The sequence below is a fragment of the Phyllostomus hastatus genome, unplaced genomic scaffold, assembly GCF_019186645.2.
Source record: "Phyllostomus hastatus isolate PE091 unplaced genomic scaffold, TTU_PhHast_1.1 phas_contig_209, whole genome shotgun sequence".
Classification (NCBI taxonomy): Eukaryota; Metazoa; Chordata; class Mammalia; order Chiroptera; family Phyllostomidae; genus Phyllostomus; species Phyllostomus hastatus.
Genome location: NW_025333735.1, coordinates 12,593,671 through 12,619,508, shown reverse-complemented (window position 1 = coordinate 12,619,508; position 25,838 = coordinate 12,593,671). Strand labels below are relative to the sequence as shown.

Below are 25,838 nucleotides of genomic sequence, written 5' to 3'. Positions count from 1 at the left end.
GATCCACACCAAGACATATCATAATTAAAATGTTCAAAGTTAAATATAAAGAATTATAAAAGCAGAAAAAGAAAAGGAGTCAGTTACCTACAGGGGAGTTCCTATAATGCTGTCAGCTGATTTCTTAAAAGAAACTTTGCAGACTAGAAGGAATGGCAAGACATATTCAATGTGATGAAAAGCAAGGACCTACAACCAATGAATTTACCTAGTAAAGCTATCATTTACAATTGAAGAACAACAGATTGAAGAACAAAGAGCTTCCCAGACAAGAAAAAGCTAAAAGAGTTCATCACCACCAAACCAGTATTATATGAAATGTTAAAGAGTGTTCTTTAAGAAGAACAAGAAGATCAAAAATATGAACAATAAAATGGCAATAAATACATATCTGTCAACAGTTGAATCTAAAAACAAAATAAATGAAAAGGCAGAATAGAAACAGAATCATAGATATGAAGAACATTTCCATGGTTGCCAAATGGGAGAGGGTCAGGGAATGGGTGAAAAAGATGAAGGGATTAAGAAGTACAAATTGGTAGTTACAGAGTAGCCATAGCAATATAAAGTACAGCATAGAGAACAGAGTAGTCAAAGAACAAATACATATGACCTATGGACAACAGTGTGGGGAATGCCTGAGGGAGTGGCAAGGGAGCTGGGTGGAGGGGTCAAAGGGGAAAACATTTGGGCAACTGTGATAGCATAAACAATAAAATACAATTTAAAGAAAGAAATACAGGAAAAAAGAAAAACATAATTAAAAATGTTATATAATAGTGATTTAAATTACTATAGTGATTATAATAATAATCACTATAATAATAGTGATTATTACCCACAGTAATAATTAATGGAAAGATTAAGTTATAAGGATAAGTAGTATAAGCATTCAGAGAATGAAATTGTCAATAGGGTAAAGTATTTGTAGAAGGTTCTCATGGAGAACATTGAACTCAGCTTGGCCTTGAGACTGAGTATGTAGCAGGCGGAGAAAGACAGAGAGGTTTTCTAGGAAGGAAGAGCAGAATGTCAATAAGTGTTTAAGTTGCAACCTGGAAACTGAAGGGACTTCCCTTGGATGTTTTGGTGAGTCAACTAGTAAATAAAAATATCTGTCAATGGTAATTTATATAGTAATCGCTGTGCTATCAAAATAAAGAGCTCTAATCCATTTTCTCCGCTCTTAAAACAACCACTTAATGGGAAGAACTTCATGGTGCTTATCTTTCCAGCAGTAAATGGTACCAAGTTACTAACCTATATTGGAATCGTGGTTCTTATTGTATTAATAATGACACTGATATATATAAATCTAAGTATTATACAATTCATTTTCTTACAGAGTTCAAGTATTGTTAAGATAGCCTTTCTGTGATAAGAATTGTTTCTAGTTTACAACTTTGGTAGTAATTTTGTTGTTGTTTTGAGGAACAAAAATCAAAACTATGTATTTTGTTAAATATTTTTAAAGCAACAGAAATTTTATGCCCTACAAAATCTTACTGAGTAAATTTTGTAAAATTCCAATCACAGTTCCTGACACTTGGGGTTTGCCAAAGGTTAATTTGAAAATAATGATCAATAAATGTTTATTGAATTATGTTATTTAAAATTTCTACTATATAATTAGTTCCTAACTGATAATGATTAAATTCCTCATGACTAATAGTAGATATTCACTTCAATAGTAGATTTCATTATTTTTCACTAGAAATACAGTCCAGTTTAATTGTTATTTGGGTGCCAAAATACACTTAGCATAGTGGTCAATAAAACAGATTCAGTCTATGACTTCATGGGGCTTCCAGTAATAGACTGCGAGGTCGGTTTACCAATCTTTTCAGGTTCTAGAGTAGGGGAAGCATGAATAAAATGATTTGATATATAAATTTCCTGACCTAAATGTTAATATGTGTACATTTGTCTTAGCTGTATGACTGGCATATTTATATATCATAATATATCAATCATATTTCCATAAGATCACTGGGAGATGCTCTCTCCATAATGACTCCAAAAATCATAAAAATCAATAAATGCATTCTATTCTTATAAATAACACATGAAATTACTCACATAATTCCAAAGTGATTTGCTAAATAGTTAAATATTCCCTTGAATTTTAAAACAAACTAACTAAAGCCTACAGTTCAATAATGACTATATGCTTTCATTAAAACTTACATTTTGACAGTTACTCAGAAAGCCAATACTTCAGAATTAATGAACATTCAGCCAAAAATTGAACTTTTGAACGACTGGATAAGTGCAAGGAGGAAAAAAATTACTTTGGACTATTTATTGAAGCCTAAGGGCTGTTATCTGTTAGAATGAAAGTAAGTTCTGGAACCAATGCCTAAGAAACTGGCTCTGTATGTTAACATTTCAGAGTCCTTTTTACAAGAAAAATTCATGCCGTCTATTTTATGCTATATTTAAAATAAGAGAAATTGTAAAAAGCTTCATTTACCTTGATCATTCGTGACCTTTTTTAAAGGTTTCTAAGATTGAACTCCCAGACATGTGAAGCCTAAGATACAAGCGCTTGAAATAAATGGCTCTGGGATTCATTTTCAAGTTGAATCTATGGTGCTTCTAACTGATAGAAAGCTTCCTCTTATCTGAGATTGAGTCAGTTAGTTCATCTATTTAAAGGTTAATATTAATGAGGTCAAGGTCACAAGAAGGAGTTGATGAAAAGAAACTTTGAAGTCACACAGACCTAGATTTGAATTACAGTTCTGTCCCTTACTGGCCATATGACCTCGTAAATTATCTAGTCTTCACAAGACTCAGTCTCCTCACCTTTAAAATGAGACAACACCACCTGTCTTTCTGTGTTTTGAGATAGAACAGTTAGAGGACACTCCGGTTACCACTTATGCACTTAGTTCAGGACCTGATACATAATGTGCCCTCAATAAATGTTAATTGTGGTCTTAATTTTTTATTATTGAGTTGGTCAAAAAGACTGTATGGTGTTTTCCATAAAACAAAAGATGCATTTTTCATTTTCACCACTAACTATTGATTTGGATATTTTGAGTATGTCGGCTATATCCCATGTGGTATAATGTTGATTATTCTTAATTTGATCCCTCTCGACTTCAGCTGGTCTACCCAACCATGGGGCATCATCCAGCAAGAAATCTCCAGCACAAAACTTTGCAAACCACTTTTGACACATTCGGTCAGTCCCAGAACCTTCTCTAAACACTGCACAAATCTTTTTTTGCATTTCAGTTGCATTTTTACCTGTCTTGAAATAATAAATCATAACATGCCAAAAATGTTGCCTATTTTCATCCATCTTCAGTATTAAAATGGCTATAAAAATTCACCAATTTGGATAAGTTTTATTTTTATGATACTGATATGAAAGCTGTCACAACATAATCTAACAAAATTGTGTCTAATGAAGTTAAAAACAACTAAGCACTACTAAAGCCATCTTAAGGGAAAAACCAAATGAATATTTTGGCCAACCCAATAGAAAAACAATCCACTGCACACATTTTATATTCTATGAATCATTAGTCAGCAATATTCAATATCAGCAGAATAATCATGTTGAAAATGTGTAGAAATGTATACACCTGCTTATATTTTGGGACCCACCAGAAATTTCAGATATTCCAACAAGAATTCTTTTTGACAATTATAATTAGTTATAATACCATCCCAGGGATTGAATAATCTATGAAGATAATCATCTAACGTAACAGTTTTAGCTAATATATGCTCAATAAATAGTATTTAATGTAGGAATAAATGCATGATTGATGAATGAGCTATTTATAACTATGGAACACTCAGAAACAAAGCTTTAGTCACTTGATGAAGTGACTAAAGATTCACTTCCTTCTTGTTAGTGACTTGCTGCATGACTTTTAGAAATTGTCTACTAATTCCTTTGATTCTTAATTTCTTCCTCTTAAAAACATAGGGGGTTCATATGCAATGTCCATGGTTGCTTCCTGGTCCTGAGGGGCTGTGATTCAAATGGGTGAAGAAATGACTTAGAAGAAATGACTTAGGTTTTGTAGAAACAGAGGAGGTGTTAGAGCAATAAATCACTTGAGCTCTTACATCCCATCTTCCTGATTTGTCTTCTCAGTCTAATAGACTTTGAAAATTTTTCAAATGTGTAGTATTTGACCAACTAAAAGATAAACAATGCATTAAGAAAATCCACAATGAAAATGAATATATCTTAAGAAAATTATTCCAATCACTTTTCCAGAGAAGAGAGATTCAGAGATGGATCTTTGGGAATAGGAGAAACCTGAAGCATCAGCAGGTTTGTTGGTAATCTATGGCTTTCTGTGAAGACGGTTGACCAGTAGCTCCTGGTAGTCTTCTTCCTTCCTTCCTTCCTTCCTTCCTTCCTTCCTTCCTTCCTTCCTTCCTTTTCTCTTCAACAAATGCTTGTCGAATGGTTAATATTTGTATGGCTACACACTAGGGTAGGATTATAAAGATGAATCTGATATGCACTTTATCCTCAGAGTACCTTCCCTTTAGTAGGGGTGATAAGGCACGTGTATAAATTCTTTAAATTTTCTAATTGGCATGAAAGAAAATTATATGAGAGTTGAGAGGAAGGAAGACAAGTCAGTTCTCATTGAAGGAGGGGAAGTTGAAGAAGTTTTAGAGGAGATGGCATTTAGATTGAATTTAAACATCTCAACATCTGTAGACTGGACAAAAGAGAATTCCTGGCTGAGGAAGTAATGTGAACAAAGACTCAAAGGAGCAGGAAAAGAAATGCAGTTTGACCATACAATTGGGTTTATGAAAGTGAATAATGGGAAATAACATTTAAAAGGATACCATCACATCGAGAGGACCTGGAATGCCACAATAAGGGGTTTGATCTTTATTTTATAGGCAAAAACAAGCCATTGGAGTGTTTGGAGCAGGGAAGACAAATATGTTTCAAGATGATGATTCCTGGAGAAGAATTGTGTGTGATTATTTAAAATGAATGTTCATAGGAAGATTCCTCAAATAAAGCTCCTGAGCTCTCTTTCTTTTCCAGGCTGCTGATGTGCTGCTGCAGCATGGAGCTAATGTCAATGTTCAAGATGCAGTTTTTTTCACCCCACTGCACATTGCAGCGTACTATGGGCATGAACAGGTAAGTCTGACAATAGTATTTCCAAAGGTTAAGAGACCACCTAGGTGATCCAGGCTTTTGTTAAACTGTCCTGGCTTCAAAGAAAAGATATTTAAGATAGCCTTTGCATTATTTTTGCCATATTTTTATCAGCTCCACCCTTGAGGAGTTTGGAGATCCATAGAAACATTGAAGTTGCGGAGTTATTCATTTTAGTAGAGCACATTGGTAGATGTGTGTCTACAGGAATAAGTCAGCCTGAGTTTGAAAAATTTATGACCATGTGATTTTCATCTATAGAATAGGAAAAATATTAACAGAACCTAATCTCAAAGAGTTGCTCTTCTGATGAGCTAGTAAAGTGTTTGGTAAAAGCTTAATAAATGTCACTGTGTTGACCACATGACAATAACAGTAAAACAAATCACAAAGTCCTTTCCAACAGTTCTCTGAAAAAAGGTATTATTCAGAAACTGGGTTTCCTTTTCTCCATTGTCATGGGATGTGTTATACTCAAAACTGTCTCCCCAAACATGTTGTAATTTCCAGGACCCATGAATGTAGCCTTAAAATGGACTTTGCAGATGTAATCAAGATAAAGGCCTTGAGATGGGGAGATTATCCTGGATTAACTGGATGATCCTGATATAATCACAAGGGTCCTTATAACAGGAAGCAGGAAGTCAGACTAGTAGGAGAGCTGACAATGGAAGCAAGAGGTTGAAGTGATGCAAGAAGGGGCCACAAGCCGAGGAATCCAGGAAGCCTTACAAGCTGAAGATGCAAGGAAATGAAAGCCTCCAGAGAGAATGCAACCTGCTAATACCTTGATTTTAGAGTCCTGACCTCTGGAGCTTTAAGAGAATAAATCTGTGTTATTTTAATCTAATAAGTATGTGGTAGTTTGCTACCATGATGATGGGAAACAGATATGTGGAATAACCTAGAGAAACTACAAAACAATCACTAAATGTGCTTTAAATGTATAATTTTCTTTAACATATGATTGTACAATAGGCACATATTGATAAAAGTTGATAGTATGTCATAAAGTAATATACATAGAATGCTTTAAAGTTTAGAATGTACCTTCATTTAATAAATAATTTCATTTGACCTTCCCGACAACCTTAGGAACTTCAGATGTGAGTTAGTTCAATTATAGGACAAACACTGTGTTAATACCTTTATATGAATTTTTAAAAAATTTTTCCATAACCCCAAAATTAGCTGTAATTTGCCCCTTCTTGTTAATGCTACACATGGAGCTCACTCAGGTCAGGTAACATACCAGAGTCATGCAGCTAATAATAGAAAGTCTGGAATATGTATTCAAGCCTCTCTGATCCTGAAGCCTATATCATTCTTGTACTAAAAAGCCTCTTATCCCTATTATATTAGTGAACCCAATCATGAAGTCCAGGCAGTTTGCCAAGTGGTAAAGCTAGAATTTAAGGACAAGTGCTCTAACTCCAAAGTTCATTGATCTTCAACCTTAACATATTGAAAGACAAAATTTTTACGCACTGCTTTCAAGCACTGCCCTTTAGCTATACACAAGGAACTAAATAGAATCAAAATAGAAATACAAACATAATTGGAAAATCAAAACCTAAGCATTCAGTTGACATCCTATGTTCCCTCTTCCTTATATCTCTAATCACTGGTCTTACTCCATTCTGGAGTAGGATGATACCTTTGTATTTCTGCGGAGATCATGCCATTGTACTGCCTGAGGATCCCAAGTTGAACATCAAACTTACTTATGTTTCTGTGCTGTCCTAGTCATTCTGCCTTTGTTTCTTTTCTTTGTTAGCATGTGCTTGGACACTCTCAGATCTATGAAGTGTGACTGATAGCTAGGGAAGATGGCTCATTCCGTTGATGTGTGGCTCATAGTGCCCTGCAGTGCACTGCAGAGCTGGGCACTAAAAATGCTTTTGCATGTACAGGGCCCAAAAGCCCAGGTGATGAAAAAAATTCCTTACTTTTCTGACTTCACTCACAGACAGGATATACATGATGCATATTATCTGTAGAGCCATTCTCCTTGGATATTAACCTCATCACCCAGCAGAAATATAAAGAGCTTCTATGCATGTTTGGTGGAGAGCTAAATTTGTTTACTTCCCCTGAATATACAGTCATAGGCTTATAAAATTATGCTAAATTGTGGATGGCCCTTTTACGATAAGGGACTCACTTTCTGTATGCAAAGACAGCACATAAGTAATTTATGGATGCTATTGTCATTTGCTAAAAAATGCTGACGGGAGAATGGTGCATTCAATATATAAATGTGCCTGATGTGCCGTGTTCCTTGCCATTTGTTTATTTACTTATTTTTAAGTGGAAGAGTAGATGTTTTGCACCAAGAGCAATATTTCCTAGGTATATAATAATACTGCTTAATAGACAATCGATTTTCAAGATAGTTTAAATCTGTCCATTATAAAGTCACATAATCAAAATATATGGAGTCTGTGTAAGTGGAAATATGTGCTTAGGAGCGCAAGGTTCTTGAGACTAAACTTCTACCACTCTCATTACTCCTGAATTAAATATTGGTCTACCACTAGCCAACAAAGGGATAAAATACACATGTTTCATATTAGTGCTATCACTTCTGCCAACATTTATTAATAGGCACTTTTCTATGTGCTTTAGATGTAATAACTCCTTTAATCCTCACAACTCTATGATGTTGAACTATTATTATTCTTATCTTAGCAATGAAGAAACTGAAGTTTCAAAAGATCAAGTAATTTATTTAAGATGACATAGCTAATAAATACAAGTCTGATTTTAGAATCTTGTTGCTTACCCCCTGCACTCAATAGAAAGTTTCCCTATATCCCACCCAGCTAATTTTTTTGCCTAGAATTTCTATCAAATATGTACCATATTCCTGAGAAGTTTCTACCCAACATATGTTTATATGATGCCCCATAGAATATCAAAACAGTTTTAGAGCTTGAATTCACTTTTATGCTTACACCCCAGTGGTCAGGACCAGTGAAGGGTTCTCCCAGACATGTTTTTTAAGTGATACAGACGCATCCTAACTTACCTCTTGGAGTACTGCAGTGACTTCTGAAATTCTCAGGGGAGGCAATTTCAGGTTTAGAGAGATTATTTGGAAGGTTTTTAAGTGAATATATAAATGATTTAAAGAAATCCTTGTCATCTGAAACAACCCCTGGCCGACTCCTAAGTTGTTTAATACGTCATCTCTCTCTGTCCCTTTGGATATGATCTCAGCTAACTCGGGAAGATGCTGAGTGCTAGTGCAGCCATCTTCCCTTCACAAGAAAATCCAGAAAATGACCCAGAAAGGTCGTTAGCAAGATGACCATGAGTGACAGGAGCGGAAGTGCTGTGAAAATCAAGAACCAAGTAAACACCATTAGCTCTAGACAGGGGACATTGGAAAAGGTTTTCAGTAAGTAATGGGTGATTTTAGAGAGGATTATTTGTGTAAATAAAAACCAAACCCTGAAATTGCTGTGGTTTTAAATTTCTTAGGTGATATAATAATAAATTCCTTATTTTTAGGCCAGCTGAGTTAGGATTTTCAGGCAAAAGTAATTTAAGAGAAGGCCTTAAAAATATGTCTTCTTTCCTATTGTTGAAAATGTTGCATTATGTTTGACTTTTGATACTAATTTCAAATGAATGAATCCTTTAGGTAACTCGCCTCCTTTTGAAATTTGGCGCTGATGTAAATGTAAGTGGTGAAGTTGGAGACAGGCCCCTGCACCTAGCATCTGCAAAAGGATTCTTTAATATTGCAAAACTCTTGATGGAAGAAGGCAGCAAAGCAGATGGTAAGATTCTGTATTTAGAAGACCTTTACTATCCATTCTTACTTACAAGAAAATAATCTTGAAGATGATTAATTCTGTACTTATGTACTAATTTGATCTACAAGTTGTAATTTATAATTTTTAATATATTTAAACCCATGTGTTAATTCTTCTTTACACATTTTAGTTCAATTCCTAATATATTAGGTACAGCAGTAAAAAGTAAGGGGTTATCTTAGATAAATTATTCCTATTAGTTATTATCCACTAATCTTTTTTTAATTGAGGTAAAGTTTACATACAGAAAAATTCTCAAATATTAAGTAAATATTGATTTAAGTGAATAGTTACTTATGCATACACCCATGTAAAAACCATCCAGGTCAAGTTGTAGAATATTTTTATCTAAAAGTTTGAAGATATTTCAACTGGAAAGTTGTACTCTGGAAATATCCCTTGTGCTGCCTTCTCAGTAAATAGCTTTCACTACCAAACATAATTAATATTCTGGCTTCTATTGCTATAGGTTAGTTATTTTTCTGTTATGGCAGTTAATATAATTTTGTGACTGTCTTCTTTTGATGAACACAATGATTTTGACTTTCATCCATGTTGTTGCATGAACCATAGTTTGCAATTTTAAATATTTTTTTATTTTTCAATTACAGTTGACATACAATATTATTTAGTTTCTAGTGTACAACACAGTGATTAGACTTTATATAAGTAGTTTGCTACTTTTTTGTTGCTGAAGATTGTATGAACATTCAACAATTTGTTTCTGATTCTCCTCATAATGGACATTTGAATGTTCTCAGTGTTTGACTTTTATGAATACAGCAGCCAGAAATAGTAATGCTTAATTCTTTTTGTGGACATATATATTCGTCTGTCTTGAGGGATACACACACACACACACACACACACACACACACAAGTAGAATTGCTCAATCAGAGGGCAAGCATATGTTTAACATTTGAGGAAACTTCAAACAGTTTTCCAAAGTGTCAGTACACTTTTTCACTCCCACACCAACACGAGAGTTCCCCATACCCACTTCAGTATTTGATATTACTGTTATTTTTAATAGACATGGAGTTAGAATGTGATAAGCCTGGGAAAAGAAGCCATCATAAACAAAGCAACAAGCAACAAGTGTTGGAGAGGTTTTGGGGAAAAGGGGACCCAAGTGCACTGTTGGTGGGACTGCAACTTGTACAACCACTATGGAAAGCAGTATGGAACTTCCTTAGAAAACTAAAAATGGAACTGCCTTTTGACCCAGCAATTCTACTGCTGGGACTATATCCTAAGAATACTAAAACACCAATACAAAAGAACCTTTGCACCCCGATGTTCATAGCAGCACAATTTACAATAGCTAGGTGCTGGAAGCAACCTAGATGCCCATCAGTAAATGAATGGACCAAAAAACTATGGTACATTTACACAATGGAATTCTATGCAGCAGAAAGAAAGAAGGAGCTCCTACCATTTGCAACAGCTTGTATGGAGCTGGAAAGCATTATGCTAAGTGAAATAAGCCAGGCAGTGAAAGACAAATACCATAGTATCTCACCTTTAACAGGAACCTAAACAACAAAACAAAGAAACAAGCAAAATATAACCAAAGACACTTAAATAGAGGACAGGCTGACAGTGAACAGAGGGGAGAGAAGAGGGAATTTCAGGGGAGAATGAGAAGAGTTTATAGGAACAAATTTAAAGGACACAGGGACAAACACTAGGGGTGGGTGGTAATGGGAGAGAAGTGGGGAGGGTGGGGTGGGTGGCCTGGATTGGGAGTAAAAGGCAGAAAACTGTACTTGAACAATGATTAAAATAAAAAAAATTAGATATAAATTTTAGAAATAATTAAACAGTTAGATTAGAAATAAAAAACAGTTAGAAGAGAATTTCCTGCAACTTTGTATTTTTTAATTATAAAATGAATTTTGGAAAATCAATTAAAATTTCAGTTTTGAAAAAAAGGTTTTATCTTTCTCTTTCTTTTTCTCTTCCACACAAACTATTTTGACACAGATTCACTCAGTTACATCTTGTCATTAAATTCTCTCAGGTATATCCAACATTCTTTCATTGACCCCCAAGAGACTTAATTAAAAGCTCAGCTGTAAGAGCTGCTGGCCTTTGCAGCAGAAATGATGCACATTTCCAAAAGGACAAGGTTGTCAAAGCTCCAGGACTTCCAGTTCCTTGGTTCAGAATTGAGGCTGATATTCAGTTAACAAACCTAATCAATGTTTCTGTTTACTCATGAGGAAACATGAAGCCTCCCAGAGATGACTGGAGGGGAGGCTAAGGCAGCTTCCAGTTTTCACATTGAAAACAGGGCCATTGCATTTTGTAAACTTTGGGAAACAGAGTTTGTGTCATTTTCTATGAGCCAGTGTGCAATGACTTAGACATCTTTATAGAATTATAATAAACAACCTGTGTTGTCAGAATGCAAGGAACACTGTTCCTTGGACCTTGTTTAAGTAGTCTCTTTGATTCTGTTAGAATAGGCAGAGGTACACCTCTGTGGACCACTGAACACATAATTGTGATTTTGAAACCGCCTCACTCTTCCAAGGGGTCAAGAACTGCTCACTTTTTTCCTTTGATAATCGATGCCATCCTCAGCTTTTTATTCATCTTTGTAACTCCAATGCTCACTGATGTCAAATGAGTGTCATTTACGATCAGCACGTCTCCAGGATCAAAGGACTCTTCTACAAGAGGTGTTGGAATGTGTACTGCACCTGTATTCCCCTTACATACCAGCCTCATGTGATACAATTATAAGTATTTTCTTTCTGACTGACAAAAGCTCTACATGTCTCCTACTCAACCATTTAAAAACTCGAGAGGCAGAACATGACTCAGATTTTGAAGTATTTTTTAAATTTTCTTCTAATACACACTTGATATTTAAGTCCTTTTTGCACTTCAACCAATTACAAAGAATAAACCAGACGGTCTGCTGTACTGATGGACACTACAAAGGATTTATTGTTAGCTAGTTCACTTATTCCAAAATGTAGCTAAGCCTCCAGATTATGTTTGTTTTTTGTTTTTTATTTTATCATAGGCCCTTGCCTATGGTAAACAGACATAAGAGGAAGAATGAATGACCCCAAAAGAAGCTCAGTTTAAAATCTGGTATTTACAGTGTGTTTCCATGGTAACAAAATGTCACAAATGAAAATAAATTCAGGCTTCGAAATTAGCCAAAATGTAATTCTGAAAGCAACCTCTTCAGTTTAACATGTTTGGGAGACTGACCTGCTCAGTCATATGTGTTTCACATCTCCAGTCCTCCTTCTCATACCTCTTAGGGCATTGAAAAAAGAGAAATATAATGGTCATTGAATGAGATTGAGAAGGTTGAGCAGTATTGTTGGGCTCTATAAGAAGAAAAAGGTGATACAGTCCTTACGATGTTTAAAATGCAGAATTTTTAAATTTGTTGTGATCCATATGTTAAATATTATAGGTCTTTTAACATGAAATAATATTACAGAAAAATCACAAAAGTGTCCAGATCATGGTCAGTAAGAACAAGTATTTTATTTTTAAAAATATATCTCCTCAGAATTATCACACAGATTTATTATTGAAAATTTATTTAAGACATCATTGGGAGTTGCTTTAGAGAGCTAATGGTATGTGCTGACATTTCTGGGTTAATATGAAAATTTTATTTTATCTTTAAGATCTATAAACAGATATAAGCAAATGGTAACATCTGTTCACCCATCCATTTATCCAATATTTCTTTCAAATGACATTAATGAACATGTACTCCCTTCAAAGCAGAGGGAAAGGCACTAAATATTTTCCTTATAATGATTTACATGTATTCCTTTGCTTGAAATTTTACTTTATTTAAATATCTCAATAAAATGTTAAGTTAGAGCAAATAATATATCATTCATACATTTAATTTTTCTCATATAAAATATAATAATATATACTTTTTTGTTTTTGCAAATTGGTCCAAGACAAAAGTAAATCACAATGGCTGAAGAATAAATGTAGGTATACACACATAAAACTCTGTGTCTGATCTAGACTTCTGACATCTCCGTTTGATTGGCATTTATATCTTCTTTGATGGGAAGAATATCTAGGCCATTTCAGGTAATTCACCAAGTAGATAACTTACTTTGAAGTTTATCAATTCAATTACAGAAGAACAATGTGGGTGGGGCCAGCATGGCCAAAGGGAAATTATGAATTAATGAAAGATTGTGTTGCATTCTGCTTCACAATGTTCCCCTCTGGACCTCAAGAAATCTTATGTCACCTCCAGATGCTCCCAGCTCCCTGCTGTTCTCAGCTTCGACTCACAATATTGACCGCCCTGGCTTCCAACAGAACGTGAACAAAGGGAGAGTATCATAAAAAGGAAGCTAATCAAAACAACCAGGAACATTCTTCTGAAGAAAGGGTGTTCTTCTGAGTCACTAATTAATTAGAAAAATTCAAAGATTTATTTTTTAGTAACAGCCAGGGGAGGAGGAATTCAGTGACTGTATTGAAGATTTCCCTGTGGCTTAAGATCTTGTAGGAAAATAAAATGAGAATCATTATCTAAAAATATAGCCAACTACAAGGCCTAAATTGGTGTTCATTAAAAGTTAGAGGATTATAACAACTGTAGTAATAAACTACTTGCATATTTTTAAAATTAATATTTTTCTTCCTTTTTTCTTTCTTATTTATCATCACTAAAAAAATTCCATATATATGTACTTTGTTAAGGGCTATTATATTCTATCTCAAATAAAGCACCCTATACAGATGGACAAATAATGAAATGATAAAAAAATTGGCTATAGACCAGTTGATGCAGTTATTTTAATTTTTGAAATTATGCTGAAGCAGATCCAGAATTTAGCAGCTTGGTGTTCAGTTTTTCTTACTTTAGCCCTGTGATTCTTGACTGTCCAACTAGTTTGTCAGTTATATGAGAGTATAGACTCTGTGCATTTATAGCTTATTGGGCTTAGCAAATTTCTAGGAGGGAAATTAGTAAAAGAGAAAGCAGACATTTTTATTAAGTGTCTCATATGTGATAAGCATCATGCTAGAAGCTGTCCGATTATGTTCTGCGTTAATCCTTTCAAGCATCCTTACAAGGGTGTTATTATACTTATTGTTACTGATAAGAAATCAATACCTCCAACACCTAGCACAGTACTGGTGATAGTGATCATTTAATACTTGTTGAGGAATGAGTATGCCTCAGCCGAGTGTTCTCATTTGCAAGCATTGGAAACTAACTCTTGCTAATTTATAAGAGGAGTATATTAAAGGATATCAAGCAACATACAGACTCTTCCCCAAGACAGGGTTGGAAATAGGTTTGGAATCCTCACAGTAAAGAACAATATCCAAAATCACACGCCAAAACTAGTCCTGGGGAGACGTACTGCCGCCCCAGGAAGGCACACACAGCAGCCCTTGTGATTCTGGCACCAGCAATTCAGGGCACTGGGTCTGTGGCTGGATCACTACTGCTGGAAATTTCTTGGAGCTACCCCACCACTGCTACATGGCCCAGGTAAATTAGGCTCTGCTTTTTTGTATCATCAACTCCAATGTCCGAGTCTGATATAATGTGTTGTTTGGAGGACCCTGTAGATAAGCATACAAACCAAAGCATTACTGAGAGTGAAAGGGTCACTATTAAACATTACACTAGGCTAACAGGCCTATACCAGAACATAGGGTCACCCTCTGCCAGTCTTGTCCCTTAGCTGCAAAGGGAACTTGGAAATATTTCCAGGTTCTATGATAGAATATGTTTTTTTGGCTTCTGGTCAGTACTTTTAATATAGGAAATTCCCAAATGTCAGAATAGGTTATAAGGTTGGCTGGGACAAAGGGTAGGTCAAAAAGGACAAAAGCCCATTATGGAATGAGCAATCAAATGTTAAATAACTGTCTGCAGTAACAGGATTAATGAGGTCTGCCTCAATCTGAAGCTCATTCTTTTTTATTATACCTTGCTTTGTGTACCAGGGTATGACAATTCTCAGGTAAACGTGCATCAGAACCTTCTAGACAGTGTTGTAAACATACAGAGAACTAACTCCCCACTCCTAATTTGTTCAACCCAAATCTTTAGGCAATGGTGCTCTGGCCAAGATCTGTAACTTTTAACATTCTCCAGAGGGAGAAAAAATCAATTTGAAAGGAGATACTTATAGAATTAAGGTCATGAGTATCTCTCAGGTGCATATTAGTTTCCTGATCTATTCCATTCTGCAAGGTAGATTTGATTAGATGAGTTCCATAGAATTTATGGGAACTAGAAGAAAGCCTGTTTAACATAATAGGCAATAGAATATTATTATAACTTTTTAAATTGGTTACACTTAATTTCCTCTATTATTATCATTAATTGGTGATTGCTAAGAGTCTCTCAGGCACTTAGAAAAATTCCTGACACTACCCATGAGAAGGCTAAGAAACAGAGGATTCCAGATAGCTTACCTTTTTCTTTCTTGTTGATAACAGTGAATGCTCAGGACAATGAAGACCATGTCCCACTCCATTTTTGTTCTCGCTTTGGACACCATGATATAGTGAAGTTCCTGCTCCAGAGTGATTCAGAAGTTCAGCCGCATGTTGTTAATATCTATGGAGACACCCCTTTGCACCTGTGAGTATTATGTATAATTCTATAGGCCCTCCAGGTATTTGTATGTTTTTACTAATATCAAAACATGTTCTTTAATTCTAGGGCATGCTACAATGGCAAATTTGAAGTTGCCAAGGAAATCATCCAAATATCAGGAACAGAAAGTCTGACTAAGGAAAACATCTTCAGTGAAACAGCTTTTCACAGGTAAATGAATATTTAAATGCAATAGTCAGAGATAGACAAGTAACATATGGTTTTACGTATATGCGGACTCCTAATGAACAAAATAAACTAACACTGTGGAGACAGACTCCTAGATACAAAGAACAGACTGACATCTGTTGGGAGAGGGGATTTTGGGGACCGGGTTAGGAGTAAAGAGATTAAGCAAAGAATAAAAGAAGGACTCATGGACACAGACAACACTATAGTGATTGACAGAGGGAAGGGGGGGTAGGAGAGGGTAAAGGGGGATAAATGGTGATGGAAGACTTGACTTGGGGTGGTGTACACACAATACAATATACAGATGATGAATTGTAGAATTATATATCTGAAACCCATATAATTTTACTGACCAATATCACCCTGATGCATTCAATGAAAATAAAAACAAAATAAAATAAGTGCAATAGCCACTAATCTAGCTGATACCCTATGGCACCTGCAGTTGTGTACATAAAGCAAAAACAAACAGTGGCAGATGTTGTAATCAGGGAGCAAGAGCAGAAGGTGGGCAGAAGACGAGGAGCCTAAGCTACATGCATAGAAGAAAAGGTAGAGGCAGATGCTGCAGTTAGTACAACAGATGGGGCCTGTGCCAGATGCTGCATTCCTGGCAGCAGCCACAAAGACAGGGACTGATGTTGCCAAGGCAACAGGCATATCAACATCTGTAAGCATATTGTTTCTATTCCACTTTGCTCCACAGAAAGCTGCCAGAAGGGGCAGTGCCCATAGTCCTCCTCCGACAAGAATCTCATTACCAGAATTCATCAGCATCAAATGTGACACTTTTTTTCTTAGCACTTAAACCTTATGTGCAAATGTATCTACCTAAGACATTCATCTGTCAGCCTGGAAAAGCTTAGTTAAGGTGGCCACTGAGATACCTAAGAAGGCATTAGCTCCTTTCAAGGCATCTGTGAGAGTCCTTTACAGTAAGTTTTTTGCTCTAGAAAAAACACACCGAAAGAACAGGTAGGTTTGGAAAGTTGTAACAAAAAAGGAAGGGAGGGAGGGAGAGATGGAGGAAGGGACAGAGAAGGTAGCTAATACCTCAGAGCTACAAATCCCTAAAATGTCCAAAAAGAAGGCAAATTTTTATAGAATTTAACACCCTCATTTTGAACAAGATACTATTTTGCTGTAAAAATAAAAACATAGTAATTTGAGTTTAGTAAAAACTTGAATATAAGTTAATTTACTTATATATTACAGATTTCTTGGCTAGTATGCAACCTCAAAAAAATAAACAAAATAAATGTGGGATGATACATTTATGTTATTTACATAGTGTTTCCATGACACTGGAAATAATAAAAATGAGGAGACTCTTTTTCATACTTCACTAAAGTTAAGGTTTTACTACTGCATTAGGCATCAACCTGCCAAATTTCATTTAGATTTCCAGATTTTTCTTGTCAACCAAAAGGTCAGCAAAAAGGGAGGCAAAGAAAACTACCATTTATGGATTGATGATATATTCCAGATTATTTGCATCTATTCTCTTAGTTAGTGTTCATAACTATTTTTATAAAGTTGTATTTATTATCCCTCTTTTACAGATGAAAAAATCGAGACTTGCAGAAGCTGAGTAACTTGTCAGGGATTCTTATGTCTGGAAAATCATGTAGTAAATGCCCACCTAATTCCAAATCCTGTGCTTTCATATATCTTCATGTTCTGCTACCAGAATATTTAGTCTGTTTTCTATACACCCTGTAACAAAGCAGGTGCCAGAACTCTTCTGATCACAGCTTCAGTCTAAATGGATAAGTGGGATTTGTCACTGCAGAGGACAATTGGCAGAACTGTGTGTACAGTTGCTGATGTTCTCCTTCCCCACAGGTCATGCTTGTTAAGGCATATACCTCAGGGTCTTAAGATATTTTGCTATTCTGTGCACATAAATTGGAATCAACTCAAATCAGAAGGTGATTGTCCCTTCCAGAAGATCATTTATATGACAAGATTCATGAAGTTGAGTTAAAAGCACGTTCAATTGTTTTATTTTGTGCAAACCTGTGGCTACTGGAAATAGCATAATGTGTTCATTCTATTCATTTTAAGCACAGATTTATAAAAGAAATTTTTCTTGTACATGAAGAATTTACTCTGATTATGAATTTTTTATGTACCAATCACAGTGCTTTGTATATAGTAACCATTCAATATTTTTATTTCTGTTAATGTTTTATATGCATAAATACACCCATAAATTCACATATGTATAAACATACATGTATATATTCAGAACTTATTTCCTATAAATAGTTGCTTTGAAAGGAAATAATGAGGCAACTCAGACAATGAAATGTTAAAAATACAGTACTGTGAGTACTATTTATAATGCAGAAAATCAGTGCTGATAAACTATTGCAGTGAGATGGTAGCTTTTTACTCACTCAATTACTTATTCAAAAAAGGTTTATTGACTTCCAGTTAAGAGGCAGTGAGGACAGACATGGCTTGCCTCTTTGCACAACTACATCAAAATTACAACTAAAATATAGAACAACCATCACTCAGGACCATCTGAAATCAACTTGAATGGAAGTCTGACAACAGAATTAAGGAAACTATATCCATCCAGACTGGTAGAAGGGGTACAGATGCAGATCAGTGGTGGATAAAAATTCGGGAGGGATGTCTCAGGAGCAAGGAGTCCCATCCCCATACCAAGCCCCCCAACCCAAGGTTCCAGTGCCAGGAAGATAAGTCCTCAAAACTTCTGGCTGCAAAACCAGCAGAGATTGATTCGGTAGAAGAAATTTCTGGAGCCCCAAGCAGTTTGTCTTAAAGAATACACACGCAGACTCACCTACTCAGATTCACTCCCTCTGAACTCTAGCACTGGAGTACCAGCTTAAAAGGCACCATTGGCATAAAGGGAGAAATTGAAGTTTCTGGCATCAAGGCAAGCAGAGGCCATTGTCACTTTTTTAAACTGTTTCACCATAGAGCTGGGAAGCTGGTGCCATATCTGAGACTCCATCAAACAGGCTAACACTGTTTGAACTACCTTGGAGATCCCTAGAGACTCTGCCCCACCCAATTTATGGGCCAACCCAAGCTGCTTTTCCATTTTAATGGCTGGTCTTGGCTCAGGCTGTACAATTTCTTAAATTATATCAAACAAGCAACAGCTGGCTTCAGTGAGCCGCAGACTCGGCACTAGCAGCAACCAGCCTATATGCACAGCTTGGCTTTGCTTAGAAATCTGCAAGCCCAGCACAAGTAGCAGCTATCTCAAATAGCTTTATAACTCAGGCAGGGTAACCCTGGGCAAAACACAAATGGGGGTGACCTTGGCCTGTACCACCAAGGAAACTCCAGGGCCAGCACACCCAGTAGATAGCTACAAACCACATTAGAGCACCACCACCCTGCCCCTGCACAGCTGATCCTCTTTGGAGGACTGAGGTTGGAGGTAAGTGGGCACAGCCAGTCCTTGCAGCTGACTGGCTTCAGTAAATCTCTCCCATTGATCTGTTAACAGCAACCAAGGCTCAACTACAGTGGAGGGTGTCTTCAGCCCACATAAAGGGTTCACCTCGAGTACCCAGCTTGGGTCATAGGGAAGCCTGTGCTCCTGAACCCTACAGAACCCCAACTATATTAGGCCACACTACCAAGACATAGAGTCAAAGCAGCTTTACCTAATATGTAGAAACAAACACAGGGAGACTGCCAAAATGAGGAGACAAAAAATACAGCACAAATGAAAGAACAGATCAGAATTCCAGAAAAAGAGCTAAGTGAAATGGAGATAAGCAATCTATCAGATGCAGAGTTCTAAATACTGATTATAAGGATGCTCAAGGAACTTAGTGAGGACCTCAACAGCATAAAAAAGATCTGATCAGAAACAAAGAATACACTAATTGAAATAAAGAACAATTTACAAGGAAAAAACAGTAGAGCCAACAATCAAATTAATGATTTGAAACATAATAAGCAAAAACAACCAATTAGGACAATAAGCAGAAAACAGAATCCAAAAAACTGAGGATAGTATAAACAGCCTCTGTGACAACTTCAAGATATTCAACACTCACATGATAGGGGTGCCAGAAGGAGAAGAGGAAGAGCAAGAAATTGGAAATCTATTTGAAAAAACAATGAAAGAAAACTTCCCTAATTTGGTGAAGAAAATAGACATGCAAGTCCAGGAAGCACAGAGAGTCTCGAATAAGATGGATGCAAAGAGGCCCACTCCAAGACACATCATCATTAAAATTCCAAAGTTTGAAGATAAAGAGAGAATCTTAAGAACAACACTAGAAAAGAAGTCAATTACCTACCATAAGACTGTCAGCCGATTTTTCAAAAGAAACTTTGCAGGCTAAAAGAGATTGGTAAGAAATATTCAAAGTCATGAAAAACAGAGACCTACAGCCAAGATTGCTCTACCCAGCAGATATCATTTATAATTGAAGAGCAGATACAGAGCTTCCCAGACAAGAAAAAAGCTAAAGGAGTTCATTAGCACTAAACCATTATTACATGAAATGTTAAAGGGACATATCTAAGAAAAAGAAGATCAAAACTATGAATAATAAAACAGCAACAAATACATATCTATCAACAATTGAATCTAAAAAAACAAACTAAGTAAAGAAAAAGAACATAGAATCATGGACACAGAGAGCATTTTGATGGTTGCCAGATGGGAAGGGAGTGTGCAGGAATGAGTGAAGAGGTGAGTGGTTTAAGAAGTACAAATAGGTAGTTACAGAATAGCCACAGGGATGTAAAGTACAGTATAGGATGTGGAGTAGCCAATGATCTTATCGCATGACCCATGGACATGAACAATGGTGGAGGGATTGCCTGAGGGAATGGGGGATGCTGGGTGAAGCAGGTCAAAGGGGAAAAAATCAGGATAACTGTAATAGCATAATCAATAAAATATAATTTAAAAAGATAGATTTATTAAGAACTTCCCTTATATAAATGCTGGTAGGAATGTTATGATGACAAGATTCCTTCCCTTCTTAAAAGAACTCTTCTGTAAGTTATCATGGTAAGCAGGGATATATCCATTATCATAACAATGTGATAAATGTCAAAGACCTAAATAGCAAGAAGGTAGAGGAGACAGCAATAAACTCAGCCTTCAGTTCATGATCACCCTTTATGGAGGAAACAACAGTTCAGCTAGATGAATACTGGTGTTTCTTTAAAGAAAATAATGATACTTTATTAAAGAAAAAGGATTTGCACATGACCATCCAAGGAAGAGGTAATAGTGAGACCCAGAGTATTACCTCTTCTAGAACCAAGTCTGGAATGAAACAACAGTTATTCTTTACTCTTCTATAATACTACTTCACTTCTGGAATACATCTGTGCATGAGTTTTTCTCACACCAAGCAGCCTTCTAATTCTATGTGGACATCAAGTGGGTATCCTACCATTCATTCAATTCTGACTCTATCAACCTAAACTTAGTGTCAGATTCCACAAGTTAAGGGTTCAGTCTCATAAGACTGCTCCCTACTTCAGAGGCAAGTCACAAATCCTGAGTATTGCCTTGCTACTGACCTATTGGCTCTAAATCAGAAGTTTTACCACTCCTTACTTGGGCTTGATAATTTGCTATAACATCTCATAGGACTCAGGAAAATAGTTTACTTACTAAATGACCAGTTTATTACAAAAGGATATAACTCATGAACAGCCAATGGAAGAGAGATGCATACAGCAAAGTATGCAGGAAGGGAGGCGGGGCCTTCTAGCACACCCATGTATTTACCAGTCTAGAAACTCTTCAAAACTTGTGCTTTAAGGACCTTCTTGGAGGCTTTATAACATGGGCATGGCAATTAAATCATTGACCACTGGTGACTAATTCAACCGTCTTCGCATTTCCCCTTCCCTGAGGTTGGGTGGGAGTGCTGACAACCCTTTATTCACAAAGTTGATTCCCCTGGCAACCAACCCACATCTGGCAGTTATCTGGGGGCTTTCCAAAAATCACCTTATTAACATAAACACAGGTGTTGTTGAAAAGGGCCTATTATAAATAACATAAGATTCTCCTTTCACTTGCATTGCTCTAGAGCTATTTCGGGACTCAAAGACAAAAGAACAAATATAACAAAAGTTCTTCCAATTGCTTAAGAAATTACAAGAGTCTTACGAGCTCAGTACCAGGCATGAAGTTGAAGGTGAAATATATATACTTATTAGTGTATATCACAATATTACAGTTTCTACATCCTTCTTGATTTAGATCGGGCTCTGCCCAGTGTTTGCTCTGTCCAGCGACCTGTGACACATCATAACAATCCCTGGACATTAGAAGTAGAGTGTTGAAAACAAATGATAGTAAAAGAAGAGGTGTGGGTGGAACTATAGGAGAAGAAAATTTGTGAGAATTACTAGCCAAAAAAAAATCCACTTATCACTATGCCTGATTTACCTTACATAATTTTTTCTATTCATCTTAGCTTGCAAGGTAAATAACAGAAATCAGAATTTCAAATAACTACTTCAACAAAGCTAACTATAAACTGTATCTATAAGAATCGTATTGGTAGGGGTCCTGAAATATACTAAGTTTTCCACAAAAACATACTCCCATTAGGAAAGAACTGACAATGAACAGTCCTCTGTAACTTGTAATGTACTCCCATAAGCACCAATGCACTTGAAATTTCAGCAGAATATAGCAGGTAGAAAATTATTATAATTATTTTATAGGAGGTAAAACTAAAACTCAGAAAGATCAAAGAACTGGTCTGAGATCTGGCTAGTACCATGAGCCAGAGCTCTGGATTTTTAACTGCATTACCAATGCTCCCTCAGCAAAATGAAAGCTGTGAGATCCTGCCCTCTGGTTTAGAAAGCCTCTAAAGAGATAGTGCATGTTTTTCCTACACCACCAGGAAAAAATTCAGACTGTAAACCTGGATGTAACTGAATCTCTCAGGGCCCTCCTGGGTTCCCTTATTCAATTGTCCTGCAAAATGCTTAGGTCCTGTAACTAAAAAGGCATGGAACTTTTGCCATATTTTTCTTCCTTTTATGGAAAAGGATTAATATAATAGGAAATATTTGTTAGGAAATATTTGCTAGAAAGTTTATACTTCTTTCTTGAAGGTCCAGATGTGAGAATCTTCAGGATTTTATTCTATGTGTGCCTGTTTTTCATCACCTCCTCCATCCTTCCCTGCTCCTGCCTTCTCTGTTTCTCTGACACGCATACATGGACATGAACATCTAGAATAGCCTGAGTCAACCAGGGCTATATTTATTCTCTGTGGCTTTCATTATAAAATACCACACACTATGTTGCTTGATAACCAGATATTTATTCTCTCACATGTCTGGAAGTGGGAAGTCCAAGATGAAGGCATCAGCGGGTTTGGTTTCTTCTGAAGCCTCTCTCCTTGGCTTGTAGACAGCTACCTTTTCCTTGTATCCTCACATGGATGTCTTCTGTTTCTGCTATCTGTGCGCTATTCTTCCCTTCCTAGAAGGATACCAGTCATATTGGATTAGGGACCACTCAACTGATTCAATTTTAACTTTTACTTCTTTAAATATCATCACATTTTGAAGTTATGGAAGTCAGGGCTTCACCATATTAATATGTTGGTGGCAGGGAAAGGAATGGAGAAGGGGAACAGGCATGCAATTCAATGCAATTCAGCCCATAAAAAGAGCCTTCTGTTTTCTTATGATATAATTTTGCAGTGCTTGCACCTATGGCAAGAACATTGACCTGGTTAAATTTCTTCTCGATCAAAATGTTGTAAGCATCAACCACCAAGGAAGAGATGGGCACACAGGTAAGACTGCTGAGATCATCACTAGTTTCTGATGCATGTCAGAAATTGTCAAGGACAGTGGCAGTGGCATGCTCAGGAGGGAAGAGGGCACCAGGAGTTGTCCACCCAGTCAGGAGAAATATTTTATCAGTTACATCATTTAGAATTGATGGTGCATGGTTATAATAAAAAGCAACTGACCTTGGGTCAGCATCAGTCTTGTGCTAAATTATCAGCAGTTGATTAATCTCTTATGGCTTGTACCAAGAACAAACTAACCACACTGCCCTCCTCCCCACCGCCTTGGTTTGCTGCTCAAGAAAAATAATTGATTTGCGTCTTTGTTCTTTGATGTGTACAAAGATGTTACCCTTTGTTCTTGGTAATTGCAGTGGATATAGAAATACTAGAAATTGTGCTAAACAAAAGACACTGTAGAGAAGATCAACTAGAACAGGATACTCCTTTTGCTTAAAGTGTGTCTTGTTTGTGCAATAACAGAATTAATTCTTTAGCAAAAAAAGTTGTTCTTCCTTTATATTTCTGGTAACAAGGTTATTATATGGTAATGACTGATTGTCTTTTGAAAATTGGTGTTGTTTTCCTCTTTTTTTCTTTTGCACTCTCATTCTATTCCATTATAGGATTGCACTCCGCTTGCTACCATGGTCACATTCGCCTGGTTCAGTTCTTACTGGATAATGGAGCTGATATGAATCTGGTAGCCTGTGATCCCAGCAGATCAAGTGGTGAAAAAGATGAGCAGACATGTTTGATGTGGGCTTATGAAAAAGGTATATTTTTCATCATGGCAGCTCTATAGTAATACATGGAACTGTGTGCATAGATGATGGCATCAATAATTTCTTTGCTTGCATGATTTGTACACTTCCATTTCTCTGTAGATTATATTTGAGTCATTGGGGACTTGGATCAAAGAGTCTTAACAGATCATCACTAGGAAAGGAAACTCCTGAGCTGCAGAAAAACTGAAGGCATTCTTTGTATTGACACTTTGAAAAGAGAATGAACTATCACATTCCTAGGTACTAGAGAAACAAAAACAGTGATAGGTAGTAATGGATACTTTTTTAGAATAGACATAGAACACGTCTTTGTCTCTTATATGGGGGGAATTTTTTAAGATAATTCAAAAATTTAAAAAGAAAATAATACAAAAAAGAAAGGAAATATTTGTCAAATCTGCTGACAGTTCCTCCACTAGAAAAAATAAAGGAGCCAATGAATTATTTGAGCTCAAAGTGGTGAAGGCTTGGATTTTGGTATGAGAACATCTGGGTTTAAATCAAACCATGTTCTTTGATTGTGAGCAAGTTATTAATTATTGCTGAGCTTCAGTTTCTTCATCTGGAAAATGAGCATAATAACAACTCCTGTTTTACAAGATTATAAAGAGTAAATGAGGTAGTATGTATAGATTGCTTACAACACTGTCTGGCACAAAATAAGTACCTAGTAATTGGCATTTCAGTAATGATAACATTGGTAATAGTAGCAATATAGAAATAAAGGTGATTAATAACAAATTTTTCATTTTAAGGGAGAGGAAACTTCAGACGTTTAGAAGGTGAAATAGCACCTTTGTCATTGTTATCAAGATATATTGTACCTTATAAGTGAGGTACATATAGAGCTTGTACATAAGCAAGCTCTATACACATGAGCTCCTATGGAGTTTAAATTTCTAGATGACATGGAGCAATATGCACTGTCATTGAAAATAGAGAGTTACAACTGAACATGGTAACATATGTCAGACTTTGATGCCTGCATTGCCTTTTTAGGATGTTTATGTAAAGAAGTGTTCTTATCTTTTTAAATTCTAGATTCTTAGAAATCCATGTTAAAGAACAATTACTAAACTGGAAGATTTCTCAGACTACCAAGTTGGCATAAAAGGTTTTCTGCCTGAAGTACGACATGGAAGTCCATTAATAAAAGGAGAGATGGAATTCAATGGGTATAAATGGGGAGCTACAAGAATATAGACAAGGAGAAGAAAACATAGAAGTCTGAATATTTCTATTAAAAAAATATAGGAGTTATTTAATAGACAAGTGAACAAATATAGAATAATAGGAAATGAGTGAGATATAAGCCTATTTTTATTTTTTATTTAAGTATTATATAAATACACACACATTTGCACATTGTAGTTCAATGAATTTTCATAAACTAAACTCACTCCAGCATCCAGATGAAGAAATGAATCATGATCAGCATCCAAAAT

General features: G+C 36.0%; 1 protein-coding gene across 1 annotated transcript in view; it reads left to right on the top strand.

Moving 5' to 3' along the window:
* TNNI3K (TNNI3 interacting kinase) overlaps positions 1-25,838 on the top strand; it is a 288,749-nt gene that overhangs the window by 75,278 nt on the left and 187,633 nt on the right. Inside the window, exons 7-12 of the mRNA XM_045835309.1 lie at positions 5,045-5,143; positions 8,811-8,949; positions 15,461-15,605; positions 15,687-15,791; positions 23,514-23,608; positions 24,232-24,381. Of these exons, the coding sequence (XP_045691265.1) occupies positions 5,045-5,143; positions 8,811-8,949; positions 15,461-15,605; positions 15,687-15,791; positions 23,514-23,608; positions 24,232-24,381 (733 nt within the window). The remainder of the gene's footprint in view (positions 1-5,044; positions 5,144-8,810; positions 8,950-15,460; positions 15,606-15,686; positions 15,792-23,513; positions 23,609-24,231; positions 24,382-25,838) is intronic.